Raw genomic sequence first — 25,956 nt, 5'->3', positions numbered from 1 at the left:
TACCAAAGTATAGTACAACAACTCTTGATAATCTCCTACCTCTTTTGTCTCTAACTCACTATTATTTGTCTATTTGTTTTCCTGAGAAACTATCTTGTAGATAACAATATGTAAAACAATAACCATTGATAATTTCCTACCACTTTGTCTGTAATTTGGTAAGCCCCCCTATTATTATGTTATCCTTCTTTTACTCTTTAAAATAAAAAAAGCCATTATAAAAAAGAATAACCAGGTTTACCGAACCTTGTCACTGTGTCAGTCTGCAGTAAAATGATGCTCTGTTTTCTAGAAGGCAGGCCAGCCTGAATAACATATCCTTCCAGGAGCCACAGCAACTCAAGTTTACTTTAGTTTATAAAAGGCTATTATCCTACCCCAGAAAGACATTCTGTGTTGGGTTGGATAATTAGTTTTTGATGACCCCTGTGGATTACTATTTGTCACCTTAGTTTCCCAAAGGGGAGATAAAAGAGTAAAATGGAAAACTTCCAAAAATAAAAGGCCCTGCCACCATAGCAATGTAGAGTTGAGCCAACATGTTTATTTTCAAAATAAAAACCACAGATCTTATGACAGTATATTATTACCATAGCCATGCCAATTAGAAGAAAGAGTGCATTTTGATTATTTGGAGTGTTCTGTAATAAGTAAGTAAGTTTCTTGGATTCCTTTGTTCTGAAGTTTGTGTTACCAGTGACTCTCCTCAACTTATACGTCAGAGCATAGTAAAAATTATAATAATTAGGCAGAAAGGATAAAAGGAAAGTGAGATATTTTATCCCCAAAGAGCATTTTAGTGGTATTATATATATGTTTAAGCAAAGACAAATGGTAAGAAGTATTTTTGAACCTAGAGTTACCCATTCCTGAAAATATATTCTTGTAAAATACTGTATTTTGTTTTCTATTCACACTAACTTAGAATCAAGAAGTTGGTGTGTTAGATGCGACCTTAACACTGTTGTATGATCTTCCCTGGAATATTAGGAATCTAATAGTGATTTTAAGAAATATATACCAAGAAGAATAAGGATAAAAAAAAAAAAAGAAAAGAAATATATACCAAACAAATCTTACCTTGGGTTGCTGCAGTTGAGCAAAGACTCAGGAATTCCCACAGGACTTTTTTCACTAAGAGCAACGCACTTCTAACCCCGACCCCACAGTGGTCTTCCCTGTAGGGCAGCCTCTTTACACACCTGTGTCAGAACATGTTGGGAGCTCATCCAAGGAATATTATAACCACAGCCTCAGAGATGGGGTCCTACGTAGTTAGCCTCAGAGCAGGGGCCCAGAAACCTGCCATTTGAGATGTTCTCCTGATTTATTTTATTCTCTTCTCTACAGCATCCCAAGAAAGCAAAGCCACACGTGGGTGGCTGGGGGTTGCACCTGCTAATGAGTTAAGCAGCAGCATTTGATTATGTTCCTTCCTATTCTTTTTCTTTTTATCCAGTTAGTACTGGGGATTGAACACAGAGTCTCCCATGGCGAGCTATATCCCCAGCTCTTTTTCATTTCTTTTTTATTTTGAGACAGGATATTTTAAAGCTCTGTTCTTCACCACACTGGAAGCACAGGAGTTGTTATAATTTCAATGAAGGGGGTCCTCTTTTTTCACTAGAGGTTCTGTGTCTACTTGGTGTGGGATGTACATCCCTGGGGAAAATGTAGAGCAGCTCCCTTTAAGTCTGACTAGGCTTAAGGAGAGAGAGGAGTTCTTTGGTACTGTCTCGGTCAACTGAGCCCTGAAGGACCGCTAGACTAATTGTCACCTCCGATCGATAGCCACAGTCACCTTCCCACAGACAGGGCACTGAACGTCACCTTATGCATAGTTTCTTTTTAACTTCTCTTGTCCTTCAGCACCATCAGCAAGCAACTTTCGGATTTCCATTTCAAAATGCACCTTCAACCTAAGTTTTACATTGTGTTCCTGAATTAAAAGCAGAAAACTGCAGACCCAAAGGTAGAAAAATCTTATAGAACACTGACATGCCCTGTATATCTTTAAGGTTCAAATGTATTAAGAACATCGAAGTGGATTTGAAATGTGGAAAGAGCAGTGAGAACATTCATCTTATGCCTAGAACATTTTTTTCTCTTGTAATAGCTACAGAGTTGAACTGTGCACAGAGCAACTGTCACTTGCTATTCTTCTGAAAGAGACAAGAAGCTTGAGAAAGTCGTCCCTTTTTGTGTGTCATTTGTGTTAATGCAGTCAGACAGGTTTAACATCAAGATCTCCCAGTCTGAAGTGTCATTTCTGGAGATGGTAATTTGAGGAATTTGAAAAGCATGACAATAACATGAGCCAATCCAAAGATACACTGCAGTTCATATATCAGAGGGGAAAATGCTGTTTGATGGTTTTTCAGCGATACTGAAGAGTTTGAAAGTACATAGATGCAGCCATACTTTCCGGCCAGACTTTCCATCTCTAATAATGTGCATTATGAGAGATACGCGTCTTTCCATTTTAAAAGCTTCTTTGGTGTAGAAAGTGCTATAGGACTTTGTAGCCTAACACTAGTCACTCGTATATTTGTTAAACAATCCAACCCTTTTAGATGTGTGTGTGGCAGCCGCAAGATTTATCTTGGGAGAAGCAGCCCTTTGGCTGCTGAAGAGCACAGAGGATCAATGTCAGGATTCAGTCGTGGGGCAAAATTAAGCTGCAGCTAAGTACATCCAGGTTTTGGAACTAGTGGCCCTACTTGCAGGTAACAGGAGTGATTTAAAACAATTAATGCTTCGCAATGCATAGGCACATGGAAGGAACTCGGCACAGCCAGGAAGTCATCTGAGCTGTGGCTGGAGCCCAGCTTTCACGGATGAAACATTTGGGTAACATCTCCAATATTCACCTTGGGAAAAATGTAGTAAAAAAACCCCACCAGGCGTGGAAGGTTAGTCAGTGTTCTTTAATGTAGGTCAATGCTCTTTGGGCACGTGGTGTGACTTTGGCATAGAGAACATCAAAGAAGCCACCTTGTCTTTGAAGATGACAGATTCTGCACACTTAATCCAGTAACCTGAGCTAATGGGCTTTGCCCAGAGTTACATTATCTTGTCCTTTCATAATGGCTTTCATATTAAATCTCTGAACAATACTAATTTTCCTGGTGACTTAATCAACCCCATTTTCTAGATGCAGTAAAATAGAATGAGAAAGGTTAACTTTTTTCTTTACAATGACTCCTATCGACACTTGATGTGCACACTCCCATTCCCTCCTAACATGAAATATTAAGCCCTCATTACTAACACCCTGAGTGTGGGACTGTTGTGCCTGCTTTACAGGTGAGAAAGGAGAAGCACGGTGAAGCCAAACAGCTAGCCAGGCTCACACAGCATCAGTGGCGAGCAGGAGTCCAGCTCAGGCTGCTGGGTTCGGTCTGGGCTCTGACTGCTGCATGGTGCTGCCCCTGTGACTCCGTCTAGGCCACCCGAATAGTTAATGTGAGAAGCCAAGAAGAGAAATGAGAATATTTAATGTATCCAGACCCTCTGTCTGGTCACCTACCAACCCCTTTCTCCCCATAGACTGCATTCTCATCTTCAAAGTGAAATCTCAGACTGAAAGCTTTAGACTCGGGGAAGTGGGAGGTGATTTGAGCTCACAGAGGAGCAATCTTGGAAGAAAGGACTATGCAGAATAATTTAGCATCAAGAACATTTAATATGTGTAGTGGAAAAGACTGAAAGAGAGCTGAAATATTATCATTGGGTGGTATTCTGTTTATTCTAAGAAGTTACTTTTAAGCCCCACATCCCACTTCCTGCACTTTTAGTCCACCAGCTCAGAATAGCTGTGCATTCTACAGAACACAGACAGCAGGGGATTAATAAGGAGCCCTCAGCTTCGAGCCCGGGCACTGTTCATAGTAAGGAAAGGTCATCAAGGCTACAGCTCCCCAATGGATAGGGAGTTAAGCATCACTTTACAGGGCTTTGGTTCTGGAATAAGAGAGATGCTGCATCATAGCTGTTGTCAGTGGTGATGCAACCTGTCCTGAGGCTTCCATGTGGGAACATCTGCCGATCTAACCAGGGAGCTCTTCACCATTGGTGTAAAGTAGAGGGGTGTGGCTACTAATTTTTAATTTCTGCCATGAGCTAGAGGGGACAATGCCTTGACAGAAAGGCAGCTGAAGGTGAGGACCCTGTGGCTGCAGACATCTGGGCATCATTAGCCACGGTGGGGGCCAGCCTACATGAGAGGTAGCAGGAAGGAAAAGAATCTCTAGCCAGAGGGTGGAGGTCATGGCTGGAGGAAACACTGGCTTAATTTTTGGAAAAGATTTTTCTTCAGACTCTGAAATGACTTTGGAAACCACTTATTCTTTAAGGCCCCAGAATGAATAATTTAGCCAGTATAGTGCAAAAGGGAAGAAATAGTTCCATCCATAAAGATGTGGTGGGTTTCATTTTATAATTCACTATTTAGAAAGTTCCCGAAGATCCCCCATTACTAGGCTGACAAAACCCAGGCTCCTGATAATTACTCTGTAAGCAGTAATGTTGATAGTCACCAATCTTTTGTTTCAGTTTCTTTTGTCATACGGAAGTTTTAAAGTAGAACTCATTTTTGACCAGTGAAACTGCTAGGAGCAGTTTACTCATCAGCAGATCTGTGTTACAGTTTCTTGGGTACATTGTTTTTTATTTTTTTTCCTTTCTTCTTCGTGGCAGATATTATTTAGAATGGTGTATCTTTGCTCATTCAAAAACTCTATCCAAATGACAAGAAAGCCAAAAAATTTCCTCTAAAAGTGATGGAATGACAACTCTCTAGAAGAGTGATTTAGTGAGACCAGGTCTCAAAATGAAAAAAAGAGGAATGAGACGGGGGAGATGAGAGGAGGGGAGGGAAGGGAAGGGAAGAAAAGGGAAGGAAAAGGAAAACAAAAGGAAAAAAAAAAAGAACTGGAGACCTAGCTCAATATGAAGGACTTGGGTTTAATACCCAGTATTGCAAAAACAAGCAAACCAATCTGAAATTTATAAGATATATACAGAATGATCTCACTTTTAAAGCACATGTGTAATATTTGCTTAGAATGCCATAGACCCAAATGTTAATATTAGCTATCTTTTGTTTCCTACTGTACACTCTTTCTTGGGTTTTCTCCAGTGTACCTATGTTACATTATCATTAGATAAAAACAATAAATGCTATTTTTTAAATGCAAAGAAGTGCATAGGCACAGTGAAACTAGCCTATGGGCATGTGAGTGAGCCTGGCCAGGACTCCTGGTGTGGGGAAGTAGAAATCCAGACCTTAGCAGTGGGACCAGGAAGCCCAGGGTCCCTTGGTATGTTTGTTAAAATCCTGCAAATTTGTAGCTGTGGGTATTCCAGAATCTCCCACTTGGATTTGTGAAGTCCTCCGAACTGATGCCTTGTGCTTTTCCTCAGTTGTTCCAAGTATGTAGATAACTCCAGAAGCTGGTGTTTCTGGGTTCTCTGTGCCTCTGAGGTTTGTCCACCCCTGCTGATACCAGCAAGGGTCCCCAGACTGAACCAGCGTGTGGAAGAGCAGTGCTCAGGAAGCTGTATCTTTGAGTTTGCTTGAGATCATTGACAAAAGCCCCAGATTCTTCATTTCTCCAGGCCAGGTTTGATAGGTGAGGTGAATACTTTCTTCAGTTGTCTTAGAATGTAGCTTCCTCCTCACACCCAATGTGTGCAATCACCTCTCACCCCCAAGCCTGCACAGCTACTTTGGGGATAATTTCTCACTCCTGTGCCTCCCTTTCTCGGATCCCAAAAGTCTTTTGTTTTCTACACTCTCCACTCTAATTTAGAGAAATGTATATATTACATGACTTTAAAAATGCTCATATGCTTTCTCTTATTTAATTTTACTTACATTTCATTGTTGTATATAGTATTTTGTGGGACACTTTAAGACATTCCTAACTTTAAGACTTATTTTTTAAATCTGAAAAAACCTCAGAAGATTTGGCTCTATTTTTGTCTTTTCATGGCTACAAATGTTACTTCAGGAATATATATCAAAATTAATATGCTTCTAAATGGTCCTTAACAAAGTTGAAAGGACCGTTGGCCCACAGAGCTCTGTGCTTATATCTCGAGTTGCTGTAAAGCTGGGGTTTTATTCTTTTTTTTTGTATAATTGTTTCTCTACTTAACTTTATAAGGAAACACATGTCCAAACTGAGGATAGCCCCACTTTAAGTTTCAACATGGTTTGGGTTTTACAGCATCCAAGATTTTCCTAACTATGTGCCTCTTTTTTTTTCTTTCCTTTGGTCTTAAAACACGCTGTTTTGGCTGGTTCAAAAGCTGCTCCTGCCAACCAGTTGCTTTTATGGTAATTGACAGCATAGCTGATTTTTTGGAACCTTAGAATCTAAAAAGGCATTTGAGCTCAGACTTTTGGGAGGCTGAGCCAAGCTACTTAGAGAGTAAGAGATATAGCTGAGCTGAATGTGGGGCAGCTTGACCCCAAGTTCTTGTGTTCCGATGAAGTGTACGGAGGAGCCTACAGGTCAGGGGCAAGCTCAGACCTACAAGTGCCCTCTGAATTTCAGCAGCATTTGTATCCTTCTTTTTCCTGCCAGATTGTCTCAAGAGCTGCTGCGTGCAACTTCCGGAGGGGAGCTGTTGAGACCACCTGTCAGGAGTGGGCAGAAGTGGCCCAAGCCCCATGACAAATAGTTATGGGGACAACAGATCCACTGCTCCTTAAACACTGGCAATGGGCCGAAAAGACACAAAATAGTTGAACTGCAAAAAGAGCCAGTGAGTTCTTACTTCAAAGGGAAAGAGCATAAGAAAAAAGCATTACAACATTTAATACCACCATTTCATATAATGATCGAATTGTGAATGTTCTGAGTTCCCTTCAGATGATATCAGTCCTTTAAAATAGCTGGGACATCTCTCCAGATTTCTTCTTAACATTAAGAATAGAAAAAATAAAATGTTCTCCAAATCACCAGATCTTTAGAGTTCTTGCTCTCCTACAAAACACAAACCTGTCAGAGTGAAAGGGTGCCGACTGTCTTTCCATTGCCTGTTGGTCTGTGACCTCTTATGACTCATGACACAGAATATCCTAGTGACACTGGCCAGCCCACCAATGACAGCAACAGTTTACTTTTTGAACCCATAAGATTCCAGACGTGGAGAATCCATACGGGTAATAATAGCCAGCTTTTTCTTGTTGGTTTGAAATACTTGAGACTAAGCTTTCTGACACACAATTTTGATAGCAACACAAGATGTTTCTTCTCTTCATTACATTTTCTGAAGATTTTTCTTCATTCTGGGAAATAAAACTAATCCCGGCACCTAATGACATTGAATATGTCCACGCCTTAAAATAAAATATAGAATTCAGCCTTTCAAGTACAGGTTAAGATTTGTGAAACTAGGAATACTCAAATGGGGATTAGAGTAGGGGCTTTTTACACTTCAAAGGTGTTTTCATAGGCGCCAAAGTGTAAAACACATGCAGCCCGAGAATAAGCAGAATTTTATAATTTTACAGTTGGCTATGTGAACTTGTTTCTCAGGGGCACAAGTTCAAGGAGTCGGGCACAGGGAGGGTCCGCTGCGCCCAGGCGTTGCTGGGGCTGCAGAACACTCACGTTGACTACCTGTCTGAAACAGAAGTGCAGCATGGGCCAGAGTCCTGGGGGCGGAGTCACGGGCCAGAGCAGGGGATCCTGTATGTGGCATCCATGCACCGATCTCATTTCTGCGTTCTGTGCCCCCTGTGGATTTGATAGGCATGAGCTTCCTTCCGCACAGTAACCATCCTCAGGTTGCTGGGTCAGGAGGGAAATCGGACTCCGGTCCTATTAGTTGTGGGAGCATGCTTCTTTTGTGAACCTGGGCAATTACTTACCCCTAAATTAGGTTTGGTGACTTCCTTAATATTATTTACACTTTTGTGAGCCTTATACTTCTTTTGCCAGATCTTTCCATTGAGTAAAAATCCCTATAACCTATTGTTTCACTTTGGCAATAAAATTGTTGCAACTTGTGGATAAAATTGAGCAAAGCCCTAAATCCATTTTTTTCTTTGTAAAATGTCCAATGTTACTGGCTTTCTTTCTCCCAAAAAGGAGGCCATGGCTCGTTCTCTATTTTAGTAGCGCCTTGTCCTTGTCATTACTAAGGAAAGATTTATAGATAATAGGACTGAGTAAAGAATGTCTTCTTCACAGTCACCACAGAAATACGTTATCTGTGTACAAAGTTACTGACACCAAGTCAGTTTAAACACAAAACTCTGAGAATAGGGCCTCGTGCACAGTAAGTGATCTATAAATCCGAATTATCAGAGGTCTGCCTTCCTCCACTTACATGAGTAATTTTATAACTGCCAAGGCAGCCAAAGCAAGGCCAGATGATACAGAAGCTGACAGGACCACCGAAGGCGACCATCCAGCTGCTCACAGATCCAGCTGCTTCCCCTAAAGGATTCCTAAGACTTTATAAATGCTGTCCGAATATCCCATGAAAGGAGACTGGGGATCTAACTTGTGGGGCCGCTTTTCTAGGCAAGATACACGTAATATCATTTATTCTTCACAACAGCCTTGGTGCTTTCAGTTTGTTGTTTGCCAGTTATTTTTTTCTAGTTCCCTTGATTCCCAAGTGATGGTTTGTGAGCAGGGTTCACAGTGGCCCATTTCTGTCTCAGCGTCTTTTAACAGCTTTTACTAATTTCTTTCTGCATAGAGCGCATCGAAGCTTAGCAGCCTGGTCTACCTGCTGATGTGTTTCTTGTGCCATCTCTGTGCTTGGAATTATTGCCCTGGTTGAACTGTATTGTGGTCGTGTTGATGTTCGTGGCTTGGCAGGCCTCTTCCCAGTCTTTGACTCTCTTAAAGCTCAGAATTGGAAATGACGCTGCATGGCCTAATGAGCCTTGAGCATCGGAGAGAAAAGCAAAAGAGCCTCAAAAATATTGATGAGGAGGAGAAAAAGAAAAGGGGAGGGTGGAGGGCACAGAAGGAGAAGAGGCCTTGAGCAAAGACTGCATTGTGCTTGCTTGTTTTGTGCACCGCAGTGCCCCATTCGGCAGCTGCTTAGCAGCGGTCCCTGGTGTCACAGATGGCAATGGTGGTCATGGCTTAAGCACCACTTGGGCTCAGTGTCTTCTAGGCTGTGTCACATCCCATCCCTGTCTTGTGTCTCCCTCCTTCCGTAGCCTTGCAGGCAGCCCGCTCACACATCCTTCTGTCCAGGATATCAATATTCTGTTCCCTACAGCTGATTCTTTTAACCAAAGACCCAACCAGAAAAACTAAGGCATGAACCCATTTTCCTCTTTCTTCTTGTCTGTGTGGCGCTGGCGACATCAGATGAGAGCAGAGATGAGGATGCACACGTACAAGCTCATGCCTGGTGCGTACACTCCCAAGTGGGGCACTGGCTCTCGGAGCCTGAGGACTGGGACTGGCTTCTCCTGTTGGCCAGAACTACACACTTGTCCTTTTCCTGTGGCTTGACTCCCATGAGGTCATAGACTATGGAGCTGAGTATTGTCCATGTCCTGTAGGAACTTCTTTATTCTCTAGTTGAGTGAACTCACCCGTGACCTGCCCAACCTTGCGTGGCCTCGGAGTGGTGCGTCAGGAGGAGCTCTGGCTCCTGGTGCAGTCCCTCATTTCCCTGCACTGTTGGCCTCCCGATGAAAAGGCCTATAGATTTTTTACAGTAACTTAACCCAGATTTGTATGTATCTTTATTACCTGCTCTTATTCTTTTTTATTTATTATATGCATATTAAATTCTTTGCATATTAAATAACTATTAATATGCATGTTTGTATACATATTGAATATTAAATTAATGCATATAAAATTAATGTATATTTAATACATATTAAATACATTTTTGTTTATTTTAATGCATATTAGTTATATAGAATAGTTGATTTTATTTTGGCATATTTGTGCATGCATATAGCATATTTGATCACAGAGAAAATGTGGTATAAGCCTGATATGGAGACACACACCTGTAATCCCAGTACTCTGAGAAGCTGGGGCAGGAGGATCCCAAGTTCAAACCCAGCCTGGACAACTTAGTGACTTAGTGAGACCTGTCTCAAAATTAAAATAAGAAGGGGATTGAGATATAGTCAGCACAAAGGCCCAGATACACACACACACACACACACACACACACACACACACACATACACACGGACAGTGGAATACTATTCAGCCATTCAGAAGAATGAAATCATGTCATTTTTCTGGGAAATGGATGTACAGTAACTGGCATATTAAACCAAACAAGCCAGACTCAGAAAGTCAAATATGATTTCTTGCATATGTGAGATCTAAAACAAAATCAAGTTTGTTTGGGTTTTTTTGCAACTTAATATAAAAAATGACTTTAAAAGAAAATAATTTATTTTCAACCACATTTCCTTTCATTCCTGTTAATAAATGCTGAAACTCCTGAGATTAAGAAAGAAAGAAAAAGAGAGGAATAATTGAATTTTTGCTTCTCTTTACAGACACTCTGGAAAATGGATCCAGCAAGGGTGACAGGTGAGCAAAGTGTTTCCATTTGCCCTGAGTGCAGTGCAGCAATGCCATTCATTTCCTGTGCAACCTGCAGAGTGTTTCATCGTTTTCTTTCTGTTTTGCTTCAATCTAGTGCAGCTCACAGAAAGGGACCGAGCAAGGATGACACGTACTGGAAGGAGATCAATGCAGCCATGGCCTTAACAAACCTTGCACAGGGAAAGGACAAGCTGCAGGGAACTACCAGCTGCATCATCCAGAAATCTTCCCACATAGCAGAAGTAAAGACAGTCAAAGTGCCACTGGTGCGGCCATTTTAAGAGTACGTCTCAAGGATGCTTTTCACGTCCGTGTTTCCACAGTACTCCTCAGGGAGTGCAAATGACTCCCACTCAAGCCTCCTCTTCTTTTCAATTATCCTAAATATAACACTTAGTTGCTTCTACAAAAGACATATAAATTATAAAAAAACTCAGTTTAATCAAAAATATTAACTTATTTTATGTTACTCAAACTATGCATAAAACTGCTTTCCCATTACAGTAAGTGCCTTGCTTCCTGAAAACCAGCTCCAACGTGGGCATAGTGGGACGGCTATGCCTCAAAATGCCAACGCCATATGCTTATTAGTCGATGCGTACCACCCGCATGGACCCAACCATTTCAGGACTCAAACCAGAGTTGTTGAAAGCCCTTGAAATATACTCAGAAATTCACATATTAAAACTTGGTGATCTTCTCAGCCCAAATGAAATGTTCCTTAAAAAAAACTACTTTATTGAAAGTTGTTCGATGTACATTTCAGAGTGACTGAGAGAACTTAATGCTTGTATTTTGCCTGCATATCTGATATGTTACTAATCTTCCAAAATGAGAGGTGCAGTGATCCACAGAATGCTTGCATTGAAGAAGTGATCCCTACAACCTAATTGGAAATTGCATAGAATACATGATGATCAGAAAAACTTCTTCAAACACTACTGGAAACACCACATTGCCCTTTAGAATTCATTTAAATTTTCTTTTCCTGAAGTTCTGCTGATGTTTCAAAAATACTTTATTATATAAATAACTGAAAATTTTCTTGTAGAAAACTAAACCTATAGTTTAGTTTTAAAACATAATCCTGTTTGTATTAGAGTTCAGTGTTTTTTGTGATGGAAATTTTTTCATATGGAATGACTAAAAGCTTTTTATTTGGTTCATTTCAAAATTACAGTTGCTGATGGACAATTTGTATTGCAATGAGAACAAGACAATGAAGGAAATGTATCTCTGTGAATATACTTATATACACATAAAATCGACTTTTAAATTTAAAACATATGGAAACAAAACATTGAGCAGTCTCTGGATTTGGCCAAGTAAGACATTTAAGTAAAAATTAAATGAAATCATACATTAAGAGAAAGAACATTTTGTTTCTAAAGTAGACTATCATTGAGTGAGAACAATCAATATCAAGGAAGAACAGTACCTTTTTCAATCAAACGGTAACCTCTAATCATCTTGGGAAGACTTGAAACTTTAATCAGTGGAGATGCCAAAAATATAACAGAATGTGTGTGCATCAGAGAAGTGAAGAAGGATTGGACTCTTTTATGGTGGGATTTTTTTTTCTGGGTATGTAATCTATTTTGTAATTTTTTTAAAACTGGAAAGCATTTTTTGTGAGTGTGAATAAGAGCCAATAGTAGAGCCATATGGTGACATTTTTCTGTATTTTGCAAAATGCTTTTAAAACCAAAGGCTGCTCTGGTTGAAATATGGACTGTATCAATCTCTATATAAGTTGTAGGACACTCTTTCATGTAACATAGCATTTGGGGATTGGGTTTATTTAGTGTAATGAAGATACTTTGATATGAAAATATTTTGTGTATATTTTACTTTGTTTTCTAATTTACATTTTGCAGTAACAGTAAGTGCAAAGCCAGATATGTAAGTTATGACTGTATGATCAGAGGAGGTATGAGTTCTTTTGGTTTACAACTTTAAATAGCTACAGATTCAGGAGAGAAACTTCGGAATTGTTAGAAAACAATTTTTGCCAAAATGTGAGCATGCCAAAGAAAACTAGGGACAAGTACTTCACTCTTTTTTCATACTATTATAAGTTATTATGGTATTAAATATTTTAATAAAAATGTCTTTGTTTTAACATATTTCATTTAGATGAATGAATGCTGGTTATATTTTACCTGAGTTAGTCATGATTGATTTTTGCCGTCTTTTTTAGAAAATCAGCAAACTTGTTCTATATACAAACCGTAGCTGACAAACCATTACCGGATAGCCATTCCGATGATTTCTTTAAAACACCAAAGCTTGGAGTCTGTCCTGCAAACACATTGAGAAGGTTTTATAATTAACATGTCCTCGGCAATATCTCCATTTGCAATGACTTTTAATTTATTTTTTTTTTCTTTTGCTGCTTTAACATTTCCTGGAAATTAAAGTTTCCCCGGTCCTTTAAAAGAGTCTTGAACAATGCTGAGCCAGCAGCTGAGAATCTAACTCATAATTTATATTGTAGAAAAATAGAATTACCTCTTCTTTATTTTGCTGTATTGTAATCGTTTTAATAAAATGAAGAACTGCCAGGATTTCTTGACAGATTTAAAATAAAAGTTAATTTCCAGACCTCAATGATTGTATGCATTTTGTTTTCCTTTAAGTGCTGACTGGCGGAGAAAGTGGCAGAACGAAAGGGGAGCCTGCACGCAGCAGTCCTCCCTCGGCTAGGAAGGAACAGGATGCGGAAGCACTACTTTTGTATTAGATTTGAATTTCATCGTTTTAGGCCACCAAATTGCCTTTTAAAACCCAAGTAAAATAGAATGATCTGACTATTAAAATGCATAGCTCAAAAGTGAACATTTTCAATAGATTCCTTCTTTCAGTATGTAATACAGTAAGCATTCGTACTGAAGGGATCTTTACTAGAGAGGAATCCTAGGCTTCAAAACCAGGCAGGTCTGCATTTCAGTCCCACCTCTGCCACTCAATTCTGTAAGATTCAAACTCACACTTGTCTTCAATTTCTTCATCTGCAAGAGCTATACTGCCGTGTTTTCTCAACAACTGAGTTGTCATACCCTATGTCAAGTGCCACCACAGTGCTTGGCAGACAATAGCTACTCAATAAATGGAAGATGCTGTCACATAATTATAATTCCTCTGTATGGAGTTCATGCACAAGAAAGTAGAAATATAAATGGAATATGAGGCATTAGTAGCTTGGCAGAGAACATTAGGGGTGGAAAGATGCCTAACATAAAAAACTGCAGTGAAATGATGAAAGTTGGTATCTGTGGGAAAGATCTTCATAGAAAGTGAAATTATTTTCATCACTGAAAATCCTGGAAAAAAGTATAAAGTAGATCAAATATAAGGAAGCACCAACATGCTAATAGAGAACACAGGATGTGCAGCAGCTTCCTTCTTTCAGATAAACAAGAATTGCTTTCTGTCTGTATTCTCTGTCTGCTCCAAAGAGCCGTGTTTGACGAACAGTTCAAAAGCTGTGGTCTGCTTTTAAACTCATCCAGCTCAGTGGCATAACATCAGGCAAATAAACACAGAAGGAAAGAGTGTAGGGACAAGACTTCTGTCAGGAGTGACGGAGCTCGGCCTCGCTGCTGGGCATTGGCAAGGGCTTGGGCTGGCTTGACTGCTTCATTCCTTAGTGACTTTGGGGAATGAGCACAAGCCTTCTACATCCAATGTTTTTATTGATAAAATTAGATCTATGAAAATTACCCACTCCAAAGATCGGATGTGAAGATTCCTGGGGTGACAGATGTACAAGTGCTTTGCAAACTGTGTGGAACTGCACAGATAGTTACAATAGTGAATGTGTTCCATCACCCTCAAAGGCATAATATGCATGCTTTGGGGGAGTATAAATTACAGTTTCCATGAAACATTTAAGACCCCTTCATTTTATCGTATACACACTACGATCTACAATTGCTGGATCCTTTTGAGCATTCAGAGTTTCTTTGTTCAGGACTTCTTTGTAACAGTTATGATCATAGTTAGGTGATTGATAGTCATGCCGTAGGGACAGAATCCCAATTTCACCACTTCCTAGAAAGGAGATCCATCTTAGAGGTGGACTAAATTTTAGTTAGGAAGATGTATGCAATGACTACAGTAAGCTTTTTTCTAAGGTAAAATACAAAGATTTCTGAGTTGAGAAAAACCAACTAGTGTTATCTTACATCTTTACACAAATGACTCCATCCCAGGTACAGATTATGTTCGTACAGCTTTAAAAATAAATTTAATCCCAAAGTCAGGTTTTGGAAATATGTCCTGCAATGAGTTTGATCTGATCAGCATTCATTTTGTATGATTTTATTTTATCTTTATTGCTATGTAATAATTATACAAAATTATGAGGTGCAATGCAATGTTTCTATATATTTACATATAGTGGGAAATTATGGAACTACCAGATCTGGGTGATTAGAGAATCTATTACCTCCAATATCATTTTGTTATGAAAAATATTAAAAATCCTATCTTGTAGCTATTTGGAAACACACAATAGAGTATTCTCTACTGTAGTTATGGTCAGTTTCCAGAGCTCATTCCTTTCACTTAATTTTATCTCTGTGCCTTTGATCATTATCTCCCTCTTCCTGTCACCTCCCAAGTCTCTAGCCACCGTTCTCCTCTCTTCTGTGCATCAGTTGTTTCAGATTCCACATGCAAGTAAGAACATCCATGTTGTCACAAATGACAGAATTTCCTTCTTTTTAAAGGCTGACTAGTACTCCATTGTGTATATATGCCATACCTTAATGTATGGCATCCGTTAATGTGTTGAGGGACATTTCAGTTGTTTCCTCATGTTGGCTATCCTGAATACAATAAACTGCAATAAACATGTGATACAGATCTTTCTTCAACAAACTGAGTTCATCTGCTCCAGGTATTTACCCAGTAGTGGGATTGCTGTGTTGTATGGTAATTCTATTTTTAATTTTTTGAGGAACAGTCCTATGTCTTCTTTTCAGAAACATCTCTTCAACTCTCCCCTCATTTTTATTCATTTTTTTTTGCTATGGAGTTGAGTTCCTTGTATATTCTGGATATCAGATATACAGATACAGAGTTTGCAAATATTTTCCCCCATTTTGCACATCATCTCTTCACTCCATTTGCTGTGGAGATGCTTTCTTAATTTGGAGCTATCCAGTTTGTGTATTTTGGCTATTATGCCTGTGTTTTTGGAGTCCTACCCAAAAATATCCTTACCTAGAACTTATGAAATATTTCCTTGTTTTCTTCTAGTAGTTTCATAGTTTTGGGCCTTACATTTCAAGTCTTTTATCCATTTTTGCATTGATTTTTTAATATAGTGAGACGGTAACTGGTATTCTTGACTTGTAAACAAAAATTTAATGTTTAGTGTTTTACAAAATTATGACTGCAGCTTATGTTAGTTGTAAAGAATTTAAATAGCATCAGAGGCTGTGATTACAATCTAACATCCAAAAGATGACCACAATAAACACTATTTTTTGTATGCAAAATTCAAAATATATACAAACGTACTTTTTATGTTAAAGTTATTACTATATTTGTGACTGCTCTGCAACAACCTTCCATTCTATCATGGATATATTTTTGTCAGTATGTGTAGATTTTGTTATTTTATATGAACACATAAGAATTTATTTTTGGATCTATGTATTTAGCAAATACTCACCAACAGACTTTTTCGTGCATTTCCAATTTTTAGTTATTGTAAACTAACACTACCCAAAATTCTATTTCATGTTGAGATAGAGTTTGCACAAAAACATAACTCAATGCACTGCTTTCTTCAACAAGAACATCTTTCTATGAAAAAAATCACTTGAATTCATAGTGCCCTTAAAGATATAGTTGGTTTACACTCAGTAACACTGTTATAAACAGTGATTCCATGAGTATTCTGGTGCTGATATGCCTTCATCCACTTACACATCTATATAATAGATACTCAGAAGTGGAGTTAGTGTATCAAATGACAGGTGCATTGAACTATTTGATGGTTGTTGCCAAATCACCATTGAAAAACTCAGCCAGTTTATACTTCCAACTATAAAGTCCCCCATTTTTTTCTCAATGTGGTCAAAACATCAAGTACTATTAACTATTTCAAGATTTGGCAATATGGCAGGTAAAAATTATTTTTTTACTTGCATTTTAAAGAGGAATGGTACTGCGTAAGCTTCTTGGTATTTATTCCGCCTACCTAGTTGTTCATGTCTTTTTCTTTCTTCTTTTACTTCTAATTGTTCAATTGTAAGTAATTAAATATAAAGTCTTTTTGTATTAAAAATAATTCAATTCCATGCCTGTAATAGATGTTGTGACTATTTTATTCCCAGTTTAGTTCATCTTTAACTTTACTTATAGTATTTTAAAAAGCAGAGGCTTACTTGCCATATACACAAGATGTGCAGGAGGGTATGATGTGTATTCAGTCATCATAGAAGCAATGTAGTATCACAGTTCAGAGCACACACTGCAGAGGGCAAAATCATTTGTCTTCTTACTGGCTTTACAACCTTGCACAAGACACAACCCATTTTTGCCTCAGATATAGAGCATAGTAATTCTATTATTGTGAAGAGTTAGTTATTTTATTTAAAGCACTTACAACAGTACCTTATGTGTATTAGTGCTAAGACTGTGAAAAGATTCATTCATGTTTTCTGCCAGTTATGGTTTACTTTTGTCTATTTAAGTCTCATATACACTGCCAATTTATTTTGCATGAAAAGTAAGCTAGGTATCTGGCTCCTCCTCAAATACTCCCCCCTGCCACCCCTTCAAAAAAAAAAATAAAACCTAGTTAGTTGTTTTAAAACTTATTTGTTTATAAGCAAACCATTAATTTCTTAATGTTACTTGTTAGCCAGTCACCTAACTAAGATTCTCTGAATCAACTATGATGCATCAAGTTGATTTAAGTAAGAACCACCAGATTAGTAAACTTCTGTATGGATCTGTGCATCTGTGGATGTAGGCCCTAAAATAAGTGGGAGAGACCAACCCTGGACATGGGTGGCACCAAGCAATAGGCTTGTAGCCTTGATGAACCTAAAATGTTTAATATATTCCAGATATGAAGCCTTGTCAGATGCATACATATATGTGTGCATTTGTTTGCGTGTGTGCATGTGTGTGACAATTTGTTCTTCTTAGTGCAGTGCAAGAAGACAAAAAAGAACTCAAGTTGCTGTCTGTATTCTCTACCACCAGGTAGCAATGTTTAACAGAAGCGTCAGCTATGATCTGTCTCTGAACCCATCTAGAGGTTAAGTTCTTACAGAAAAATATCTTCCATAATGTTACAATGGAATTTCCTTAAGTGCACTTATTCATTAGTTTGTTTATTGCCAAGTTACACTAATTCTCCAGCAGTTCTGTTTCAGTAGAAAATGCAGTGATTCTGGTTTTAAAGCCCTCTCTGGCTGCCCAGTTGCAATTTTTCATTGCATGCTCAAGACTTTCTTCAATTTCAGGAAGCCCAGATTCATCTTAAGCAGTGGAAATCCTATAAGTGGTGGTGGAACAGACACTTCCAGCCCTTGTGATCAGAAAATAAACTAACCAAGAAATTGTGACTCCTTGGTAAGGCACCAAGAGCTATCTGTTCTACTCTCCAGGCATAAGAGCTATCCCTTCTACTCTCTTTGCATAACTGCAAAAGTAGGAAGAACATGGGCTGTTGCCCAGCTCTCCTACTGAGCTTTGAGGGATAGGATTAACACTGTTAGTGTTGCTTTCTTTTCAGAGATATGAATGTTCGCAAGCCAGGCTTTCTCTAAGCACTAGAGATGGATGTTCTTTCTGGGATTCTCCACTAGCAGTCTAGGTTCTAGGCTGGACAGAGGTTCCTAACAGCAATAAGATACCCAGGTCTTGGCTCTTTTACCTTTAGAACGCTTATAATTCTCTGATACATTATTAGTTGAATTTTCTTTTTTCTTACCTGAACATATAAGATATAAATAGCGTGAATGTGTAAATTTTAAAAATTATTACAATAAGTAACACATTGTCATCAATTCCCCTCAAAATACTCCTCCTTGCTTTGAATACCCTTATCCCATCATTTCTGCCACTTTCTGAAGCAGTTCTGGAAGTCCTCTTTCAGGAATTTAGTTACAATGTTATGGCTGACTTGATGTTCTGAATTTATTCAAAACCTTTACCTTTCATGCTCATTTTTATTTTAGGGAAGAGCCAGTAGTCACGTGGCACCAGATCCAGTGAATAAGGTGGTTGAGGTCACACTATAATGTTTTTGTGAACCTGGTTTTCCATTGGATGGCACTGAGCAGTAGCCATTCCCTATATTTTTTAACACAGTGTCTTTTATTGTAATTTTAAAAGCTTAACATTCACTGTATATTTTAATCATTCCTGGAACAACTTTTTATTTATATTAAAAGTTTAGAAATTTACACAGGGTATGTCTGAGGTTTTTTTTTTTTTTTTTTACCATTCTGTGTCTTCTGGATCTACAGATTGAAATGAGTTTCAGTTAAAAACAAATCTTATCTCTAAATTATTTTCTAAATTTCCTTTTTCTATTTTGTTCCTCAAAATTACCAATTTCCCTTATTCAGCTATTCAGATGTTATTTGCTGTTTTTGCCTCAGATATAGAACATAGTAATAGTGCCCTTAAAGATATAGTTGCCAGGCAGTATATATCGTCTATAAAGATATAGGTATGCCAGGCAGTATGTTAGTTTTTGTATTCAATAATGTGAATTCAAGAGTGTAGAATACTAGTATCAAGTTTTCTTTGTGTTCTATTCACATCTTTGAGTTTACTTTTACTTTTCAAATTGTCTTTCATTTCTTTCTCTTTTGGGAGGCTCTCTTTTGTTATTCTCCCCTCTGTGCTAGTTCCTCATTTATTGCCTCATTGAGCCTATTTTCCTAATTCTTTTTTCTCCTTCATTTCTTTGAGATTAGAATCAGAAATTTCATATCTCCGAATATTTCTTTACATGCAAATTCTTCGTTGCTTTCCACTAGTTATATTTTCTTCTGCTTGAGAATAATGTTCACGTTTCACTTTCCATGTTGTACTCACACTTTACCCTTTGCTCAAGAATATTTGCCAGGATGGAGAGAATACAGCGTCCCTGGCAGCTGCAGTGCAGGTAGAGCTGCCCATGCTCCTATTTCTTACCAAATCTCATCTGTGTCTGCCCAAGGGCAGGACGCCTCTCCACGCTGGGCGGGTGTCCCACACAAGAATCTAAGTGACACTGAAATGTGAAATGCAGTCACTCTCACAGATTATTTCTGTATTCAACTAATCAGGTCAACAATTATAAACTAGATTATTGTCTTCTCTTATTTTTTTTGTCCCTATCTCATTTCTAGTACGTTTTTCTAGAAGAAAGTAAGTCTTTCAGCCCTTCTTCTCTTTTAGTTTTGTGCCACCACGTGCCCATTGGGATTTATTCCTTTTCCTGTGGTCTGCTAATGATTCAAGTCCTTGTCTTTGTAAGTAAAGGATGATTAGTTGGATATTTTAGGATTTTGTTTCACTTAACTTTTCAAGCAATCCATACCCTTCTGGAGATGGAGAGGGATATGCATTAACTCTTGCAATTGTCCCGCAAATTGGTCAAAATTTCACTGCATACAACGAATATTCTTCACCTTCTGTGGTTGGATCCAAACCAAGCTTCATTGCAGATGGAACTTTGTCAGTTTTCTCTTTCTTGGTTCTTTGGGCAGCTCTAACAAAGGGAGCAGAGTTAAATGTAACTTTGCATTTTTGTCTTCTACCAGACATCTGAGGGGAAATTACATTCTTATTATGTTTCTCCATTGTGGTATTAAGAATTCATATTCTGCTAGCTCTTAGGTTTTTTTGTTTTGTTTTGTTTTTTGTACAAATCTCTAACACTATATTTATTTAGCCTGACAATACATCTTCCCTCGAAGTGATTTTTCTCCTAGAAATAACTTCAGTGAAGACTTTCCTAGTGTTTCAAAAGACTCCCTGTGGTCAATAATGAATGCAGTAGCTATGAAGAAGTGATAACCTCTACTTCCCGTTCACTTTCTCACAGGCGGTTAAGCTTAAATGTATACTATAAAATCTCTTCAACCAACAAGCCCAACCATTTATCACTATAGCTGTAACTACCTCTGCTTTTTGGATATCTTAACTCCCCAAAGGACTGTCAATTTAACCATAACTACCTAACAACTGCCAAGGCTTACTTTATGAGCTGCTGTTGAGAGTTTAGCTATTTAAGGCTGATTTTTAAAAATTTTTATTGGCACTTCATGGCGTTTGCTTGATTTACAGTGCTGTAAATAGCCACAAATTAGGATAATTTCTTTTCCTTTAAGGTATAGGCAGTTATTAAAATGGACATTATGCTATCTTTCTCCATGTAGTTAACTTTCTGCTGGGTCATTCTTCCAAGTTTGCCCAAGCTGAAGGGGTCACATGAGGTCAGTTCTCATGGGGGTGGAGTCCTTCTTGGAAAGAAAAAATGAATCCTTCAAGGCAGGAACTCTGCTGCCCGGTCTGAGCTACTGAGATGTCTACATCTCTACCAAATCTCAGGGTCTTTTCCTAAGCCGAAGGCAGTTTCAGTCATGACTTCATGCATCTGATCAAGTACTCTGGGCTTTTGCAAAGGTATGCAAAGTCGGAGTGATGTGGTAGTTAAAAAGAGAATGGTGAATATTATTCGGGCGCAAAAAGGAATGAGAGTCTGATACATGGTATGACAGGAATGAACCTTGAAGACATTGTGTAGTGACATAAGCCAAAGAAAAAGGACAAATATTTCACTCTTCCACTTTGGTGAGTATCCAGAATAGAAAGATTCATAAAGACCGATTAGTTGTTACTAGGGCTTGGGGAAAAGGGAACAGGGGGCTATTACTTAGTGCTAACTGAGTTTCCTTTTGGGATAATGAAAGTTTCGGATCTGGATAGCGGTAATGGTTGCACAACATTGTGAATGTCACTGAATTATACACTTAAAATAGTTTTTTAAAAAGATACTACTTGTAAAAGGAACCTGAGGCCTTTTCCTGTCTCCACACCATCTCCTGAGGATACCCTGAAAAACGCACACTTGTAGGCCTCTGACGCAGCCTGCCGCTCCTCCAAACACAAGGCCCTCCCACAATCCCATAATGGCACTCCCTCCCCTTGCACCGTCTTCTTCACCTTCCACACTTGCTCTGTTCGTTTCTCCTCTCTCATTCCCTGAGCAGTCAGACCCCAAGTTCCTCCCACTGAGCCTCCACTGTCCTCAGAGCTCCCACCCGACTCGTTTTTTTTTTGTTTTGTTTTGTTTTGTTTTTTTTTTTTTTGTCTTTTTGAGGCAGGGTCTCACTATGCAGTTCAGGTTGGCCTTCAGCTCACTTTGTAGCTCAGGCTGGTCTCCAACTCGAGACAATCCTCCTGCCTCAGCCTCCCAAGTGCTGGGATTATAGGCGTGCACCACCACAAACCGCCTGACTCATTTCTGAGGCTGAGTGACACAAAGGTGGGTGGGACAACTCCAGCTGACACCTGCCGAGGTTAGCAAAGAACCTCACCAGACTGTTGGCAGTGACCACAAGGCTGCCCTGTGCAATCCTTCCTGAGAGAATGCAGCTGGCAGAGCAGGCGGTTTACCAAATGACCACAAGCCCTGGCTTGCACAGGAAGAAGATCAGATTACTGAAACCAAGTCACCAATTCAATTCACTAAGTCACCAACTGGGCTGGTGAGTACTTTGACCTCTGGCCCAGCCCTAAATCCTTCAAAACAGGAGGAAGGGTTTGCTGCAGTCTCTCCACAAGAGGTGGTGACAGGCATAAGAATGGAACAAAGGCTGGGCCTGCCAGGAGCTACTGCAGGGCACAAGTCACAGAAATGAAGACTCTAAGATATTTACAAGAAGACATTCCTTTTCCTAAAACACTACATAACCAGTGGCAAGCACTGCTGGAAATGCAAATAGCAGAGATCCCAGTAGAAAAGGCAGAGAGCATCATTTGTGTACTTTGAGACCACTCTTTTTTGTGCTAAATGGCAGCAATAGGACAGAGGTGGAAACTCTGGAGGAATTACTGATTAATCCAGAAAATTGGACATTAGGCAAATTGATTTTCAGGGAATTGCTTCTCAGTAACAATAGAGACTCTAGCCTGGTGACTCCCTCCTTAGAACTGAGGACAGTTCTGCTAAAGTTTATTTTATAATTTCTCAGAAAATAGCATTTGCTATCCCGGTCCAGCAGCAGAGACCTAACATGCTAATGTATTTCAGGCTATTTTATCTAGCCCTGCCAGATAACTCCAGGTTCCAGAGTTGGGGCTGGAACAATGCAGAGGTACGATGTAATTGCAGGTACTGTATCTGCTTCGATCTGTGGTGAATCATCAGAGGAACTTTCACAAGAGCAGGTGAGGTTGTTAAGAAACAGAGGCAGAGCTATGCTGCCCTGTGGGCAGAGCAGCAACTGTGCTGGAGCAGAGGTTGGGGTGGGGTGTGAGGTGCTGCCTTATTAGCTGAAAGAAAACATCATTAGGAAGCAAACCTGCTACTGAACCTCGGGCCATCGTGTATCATGCCCTCCAAAGCCAAATGCATGGAAAGGTTTTTGTTTATCCACTGTCTGGGATTTTCCATACTTTTTCCCTTGACCAATGGAGAAACAGTCTCACTCTGAGCTGGCTCATTAAGGTCTTCCAGAAAGGAGCCAGTGGATTTAGCATCTCATCCCAGAGGGAAGGCTCCTGATCACATTAAACCCAAACAGAGCTGTCTGTTTCCTGCTTGCTGCACAGTTAGGGAAAATGAAGCAACACTCACGGATCTAGGATCACATTTCACTCTCCTTTCCGCCATTGTTTCCCCAGAAATACCCTGCACAAGCGCATGATTTCTGTGCGCCCCACAGCTTTGCTTTATTTCCTTACTCCCTGTTAAATCTTTGCCTCCCTCTTCTCTCCCCTTTTCTTTCTCTCCTTTTTCTCTTCATGTACGTAAGGCATAATCTGTCTTCAAGTTAAAGTTAGAACTTCAGTACTAAAAACAAACAATAAACACACACAAAAAGCAAAACTAACAGCCCAGGCATGAAACTTCTTTATGGAAAGTCTCCTTTGCCATGTTTGGGCATCCTGTAGCGAGAAGACCAGCAGGTTTGTCTTCTCAATGGGATGGTAAAGTTGAATCTAGAGGTCGGGCTGCATCTTCTTTGGTTGGTAGCCAGTCTCTCTGGAGGGATGGTGTTGTGATTCCTGGGCTAGCCTTGAAAATGATGTTCAGGCCACAAAACGGTAATTGGAAGGAAGATCACAGACCTAGACAGAGGTGACGGAGGCCTCTGCTTTTCTTGGTCAGGGCATCATCAGGTCTTGGAGACCACTCCTGAAATACGTGAAATACGGCACTTTCAACCTGAATGTCTCAAAGCAAGGCCAGATATGGTGCAACCTCTCCCCTGCAAGAGAACTGCCTGCCACTCTTCTCAATATTTTCTATATTTATGTACCTTTGTTTAAATAATTTTTAACCTCCTACTCCTAAAGAATTTTTCTAAAGTCAAAGAAATAACCTCTTTATCAGTGTGTAAGTCTGAGCGTCTGGTGGTACAGGCCTGTAATCCCAGCACCCTGGGAGGCTGAGGCAGGAGGATCACAAGTTCAAGCCCAAGGTGGGCAACTTAAAAATTTAGGGAGACCCTGTCTCAAAATTCAAAATGGGCTGGGGATGTAGCTCAGTGTGAAAACCCTGAGTTCAACCCCTGGTACTACAAACAAAACCAAGAAAAAGATGCAGACAGTCCCTGAGGCCAGGGAGACTTCACAGAAAGGGAGAAGAGAGTTGGCGGTTTCTTTCAACAAGAAGAATGCCCTTTGCATGCTAATTTTAGCCTCTTGGCCATCTGTCCTTGTGGAACTTAAGTGTTTCTTGTGCCTTTTTTGGCCTAGTCTCTTAATGGTCCCATTCTTTTTTTCTGAAAACGTGAAGTCAGTATTAATTTTTGCTCAATAGAATTAATTCAGTAAAAAAGAACTCATGTGAATGGCAAAGAAATTGTGATATATGTATGTGTGTCCATAAAGGAGGATGCAATTATGTTGTTTGTAAGAAAATGGATGGAAGTGGAGATCATCACATTAAGCAAAATAAACCAGACTCAGAAAAACAAGTATTACATGTTTCTCCTAATATGTGGGATCTTGAAAGAAAGAAAGAAAGTGTGAAAGTAGAAGGGCTATGTGGGATCTTAAAGAAAGGAAGGAAGGAAGAAAAAGAAAGAAAGACGAAAAAGACCCCATAGAAGTAGAAGAGACATGTGTGATGTTGAAAGAAAGGAAGAAAGAAAGAAAGAAAGAAAGAAAGAAAGAAAGAAAGAAAGAAAGAAAGAAAGAAAGAAAAAAAGAAAATGGCATGATAGTAGAAGGGAGATTATTGTTAGACAAGGGGAAAGGAATGGGGGTATTGTGTGAAGGACAGTCAGTGCATTGATACGATCAAAATATGTTACATGCGTGTATGAAAGACCACATTTAAAACCAATATTTTATAAATGTAATATGCACTAATGAAAAGTAAACAGATAAAGAGCAAATAAAAATGTCCTAATGCACGATGGAGAGAGAGGGAACATGTGCTACCACAAGGCACCCCTGGCACACTCCTTGCAGCCTGCATGTGGGGTACCCTGCTGCCAGCTTGCTCAGCACTTTATGTTTGCTCCTAAAGACCCTGGTCCTGAGAGTTGTGTCAAAATGAACTGAGAATTTTTTTAAAATATAGATTCTCGTTCTTGTCCCAGACTTATGCAATAAAATCCCTGAGGGTACGATTCAGGAGATGTTTATATTAATAGTTCAGAGGTAAATCTGAGTCACAAGTGGCTTTCAAAATTTCAGCTAACAGATGATACACATTCACACTTTCTTTAAAATCAACTCCTTTTTTGTTAACCAAAGGTCCTTTGGCTTCATAGTTGATTTCCCAACTTATGCTTATGACAGAATTTATAAAGATGCCCGCCAAAACTATCTCCAAGCAGAATACTTTTTCCCTTTTTTCTCCATTCTGGGAAAGTTCCTTACACTATTCTTCCATAAGACTAATTCAATTTGAAGAGCTATAATTCATTGCATTCCTTCTACAGTTCCTTCAGCATTTTTAGAAACATCTCAGTCCCATAACTTGTATCCATCCCATTTCATAAAGTCCATGTTTGCTTAAGTTTCATTCTGAGACCAAACAGCAGGCACTGCTATGGCTTCTTTTCTGCAATAAATCATTTTACAAAAGGGTGCTCACTCTGCTCTTTGAGTATCAATTTTTCCTTATATCCCAGAATTTCTTCCTAGGCCCTGTGTGAGTCAGAGTTCATCAGGAAGGCATGAACAC

At 39.3% G+C, this 25,956-nt stretch overlaps 1 protein-coding gene across 6 annotated transcripts in view; it reads left to right on the top strand.

The window, feature by feature from the left end:
* The window catches only part of Mkx (mohawk homeobox), a 66,875-nt gene extending 54,184 nt beyond the window's left edge, over window positions 1-12,691 (top strand). For 5 of the 6 annotated variants that reach the window (XM_005398100.1, XM_013521473.1, XM_005398103.1 and 2 more), the window contains exons 6-7: window positions 10,517-10,550; window positions 10,660-12,691. In XM_005398100.1, the coding sequence (XP_005398157.1) occupies window positions 10,517-10,550; window positions 10,660-10,846 (221 nt within the window). In that variant the 3' untranslated portion in view covers window positions 10,847-12,691. The remainder of the gene's footprint in view (window positions 1-10,516; window positions 10,551-10,659) is intronic. The other variant, XM_005398102.2, reaches the window with a different exon arrangement.
* Window positions 12,692-25,956: the final 13,265 nt, after the last annotated feature.

The sequence above is a fragment of the Chinchilla lanigera genome, unplaced genomic scaffold (assembly GCF_000276665.1).
Source record: "Chinchilla lanigera isolate Chin_1 unplaced genomic scaffold, ChiLan1.0 scaffold00061, whole genome shotgun sequence".
Taxonomy (NCBI): Eukaryota; Metazoa; Chordata; class Mammalia; order Rodentia; family Chinchillidae; genus Chinchilla; species Chinchilla lanigera.
Note: the sequence above shows the minus strand (reverse complement) of the source record. Positions and strands in the feature narration are given on the sequence as shown.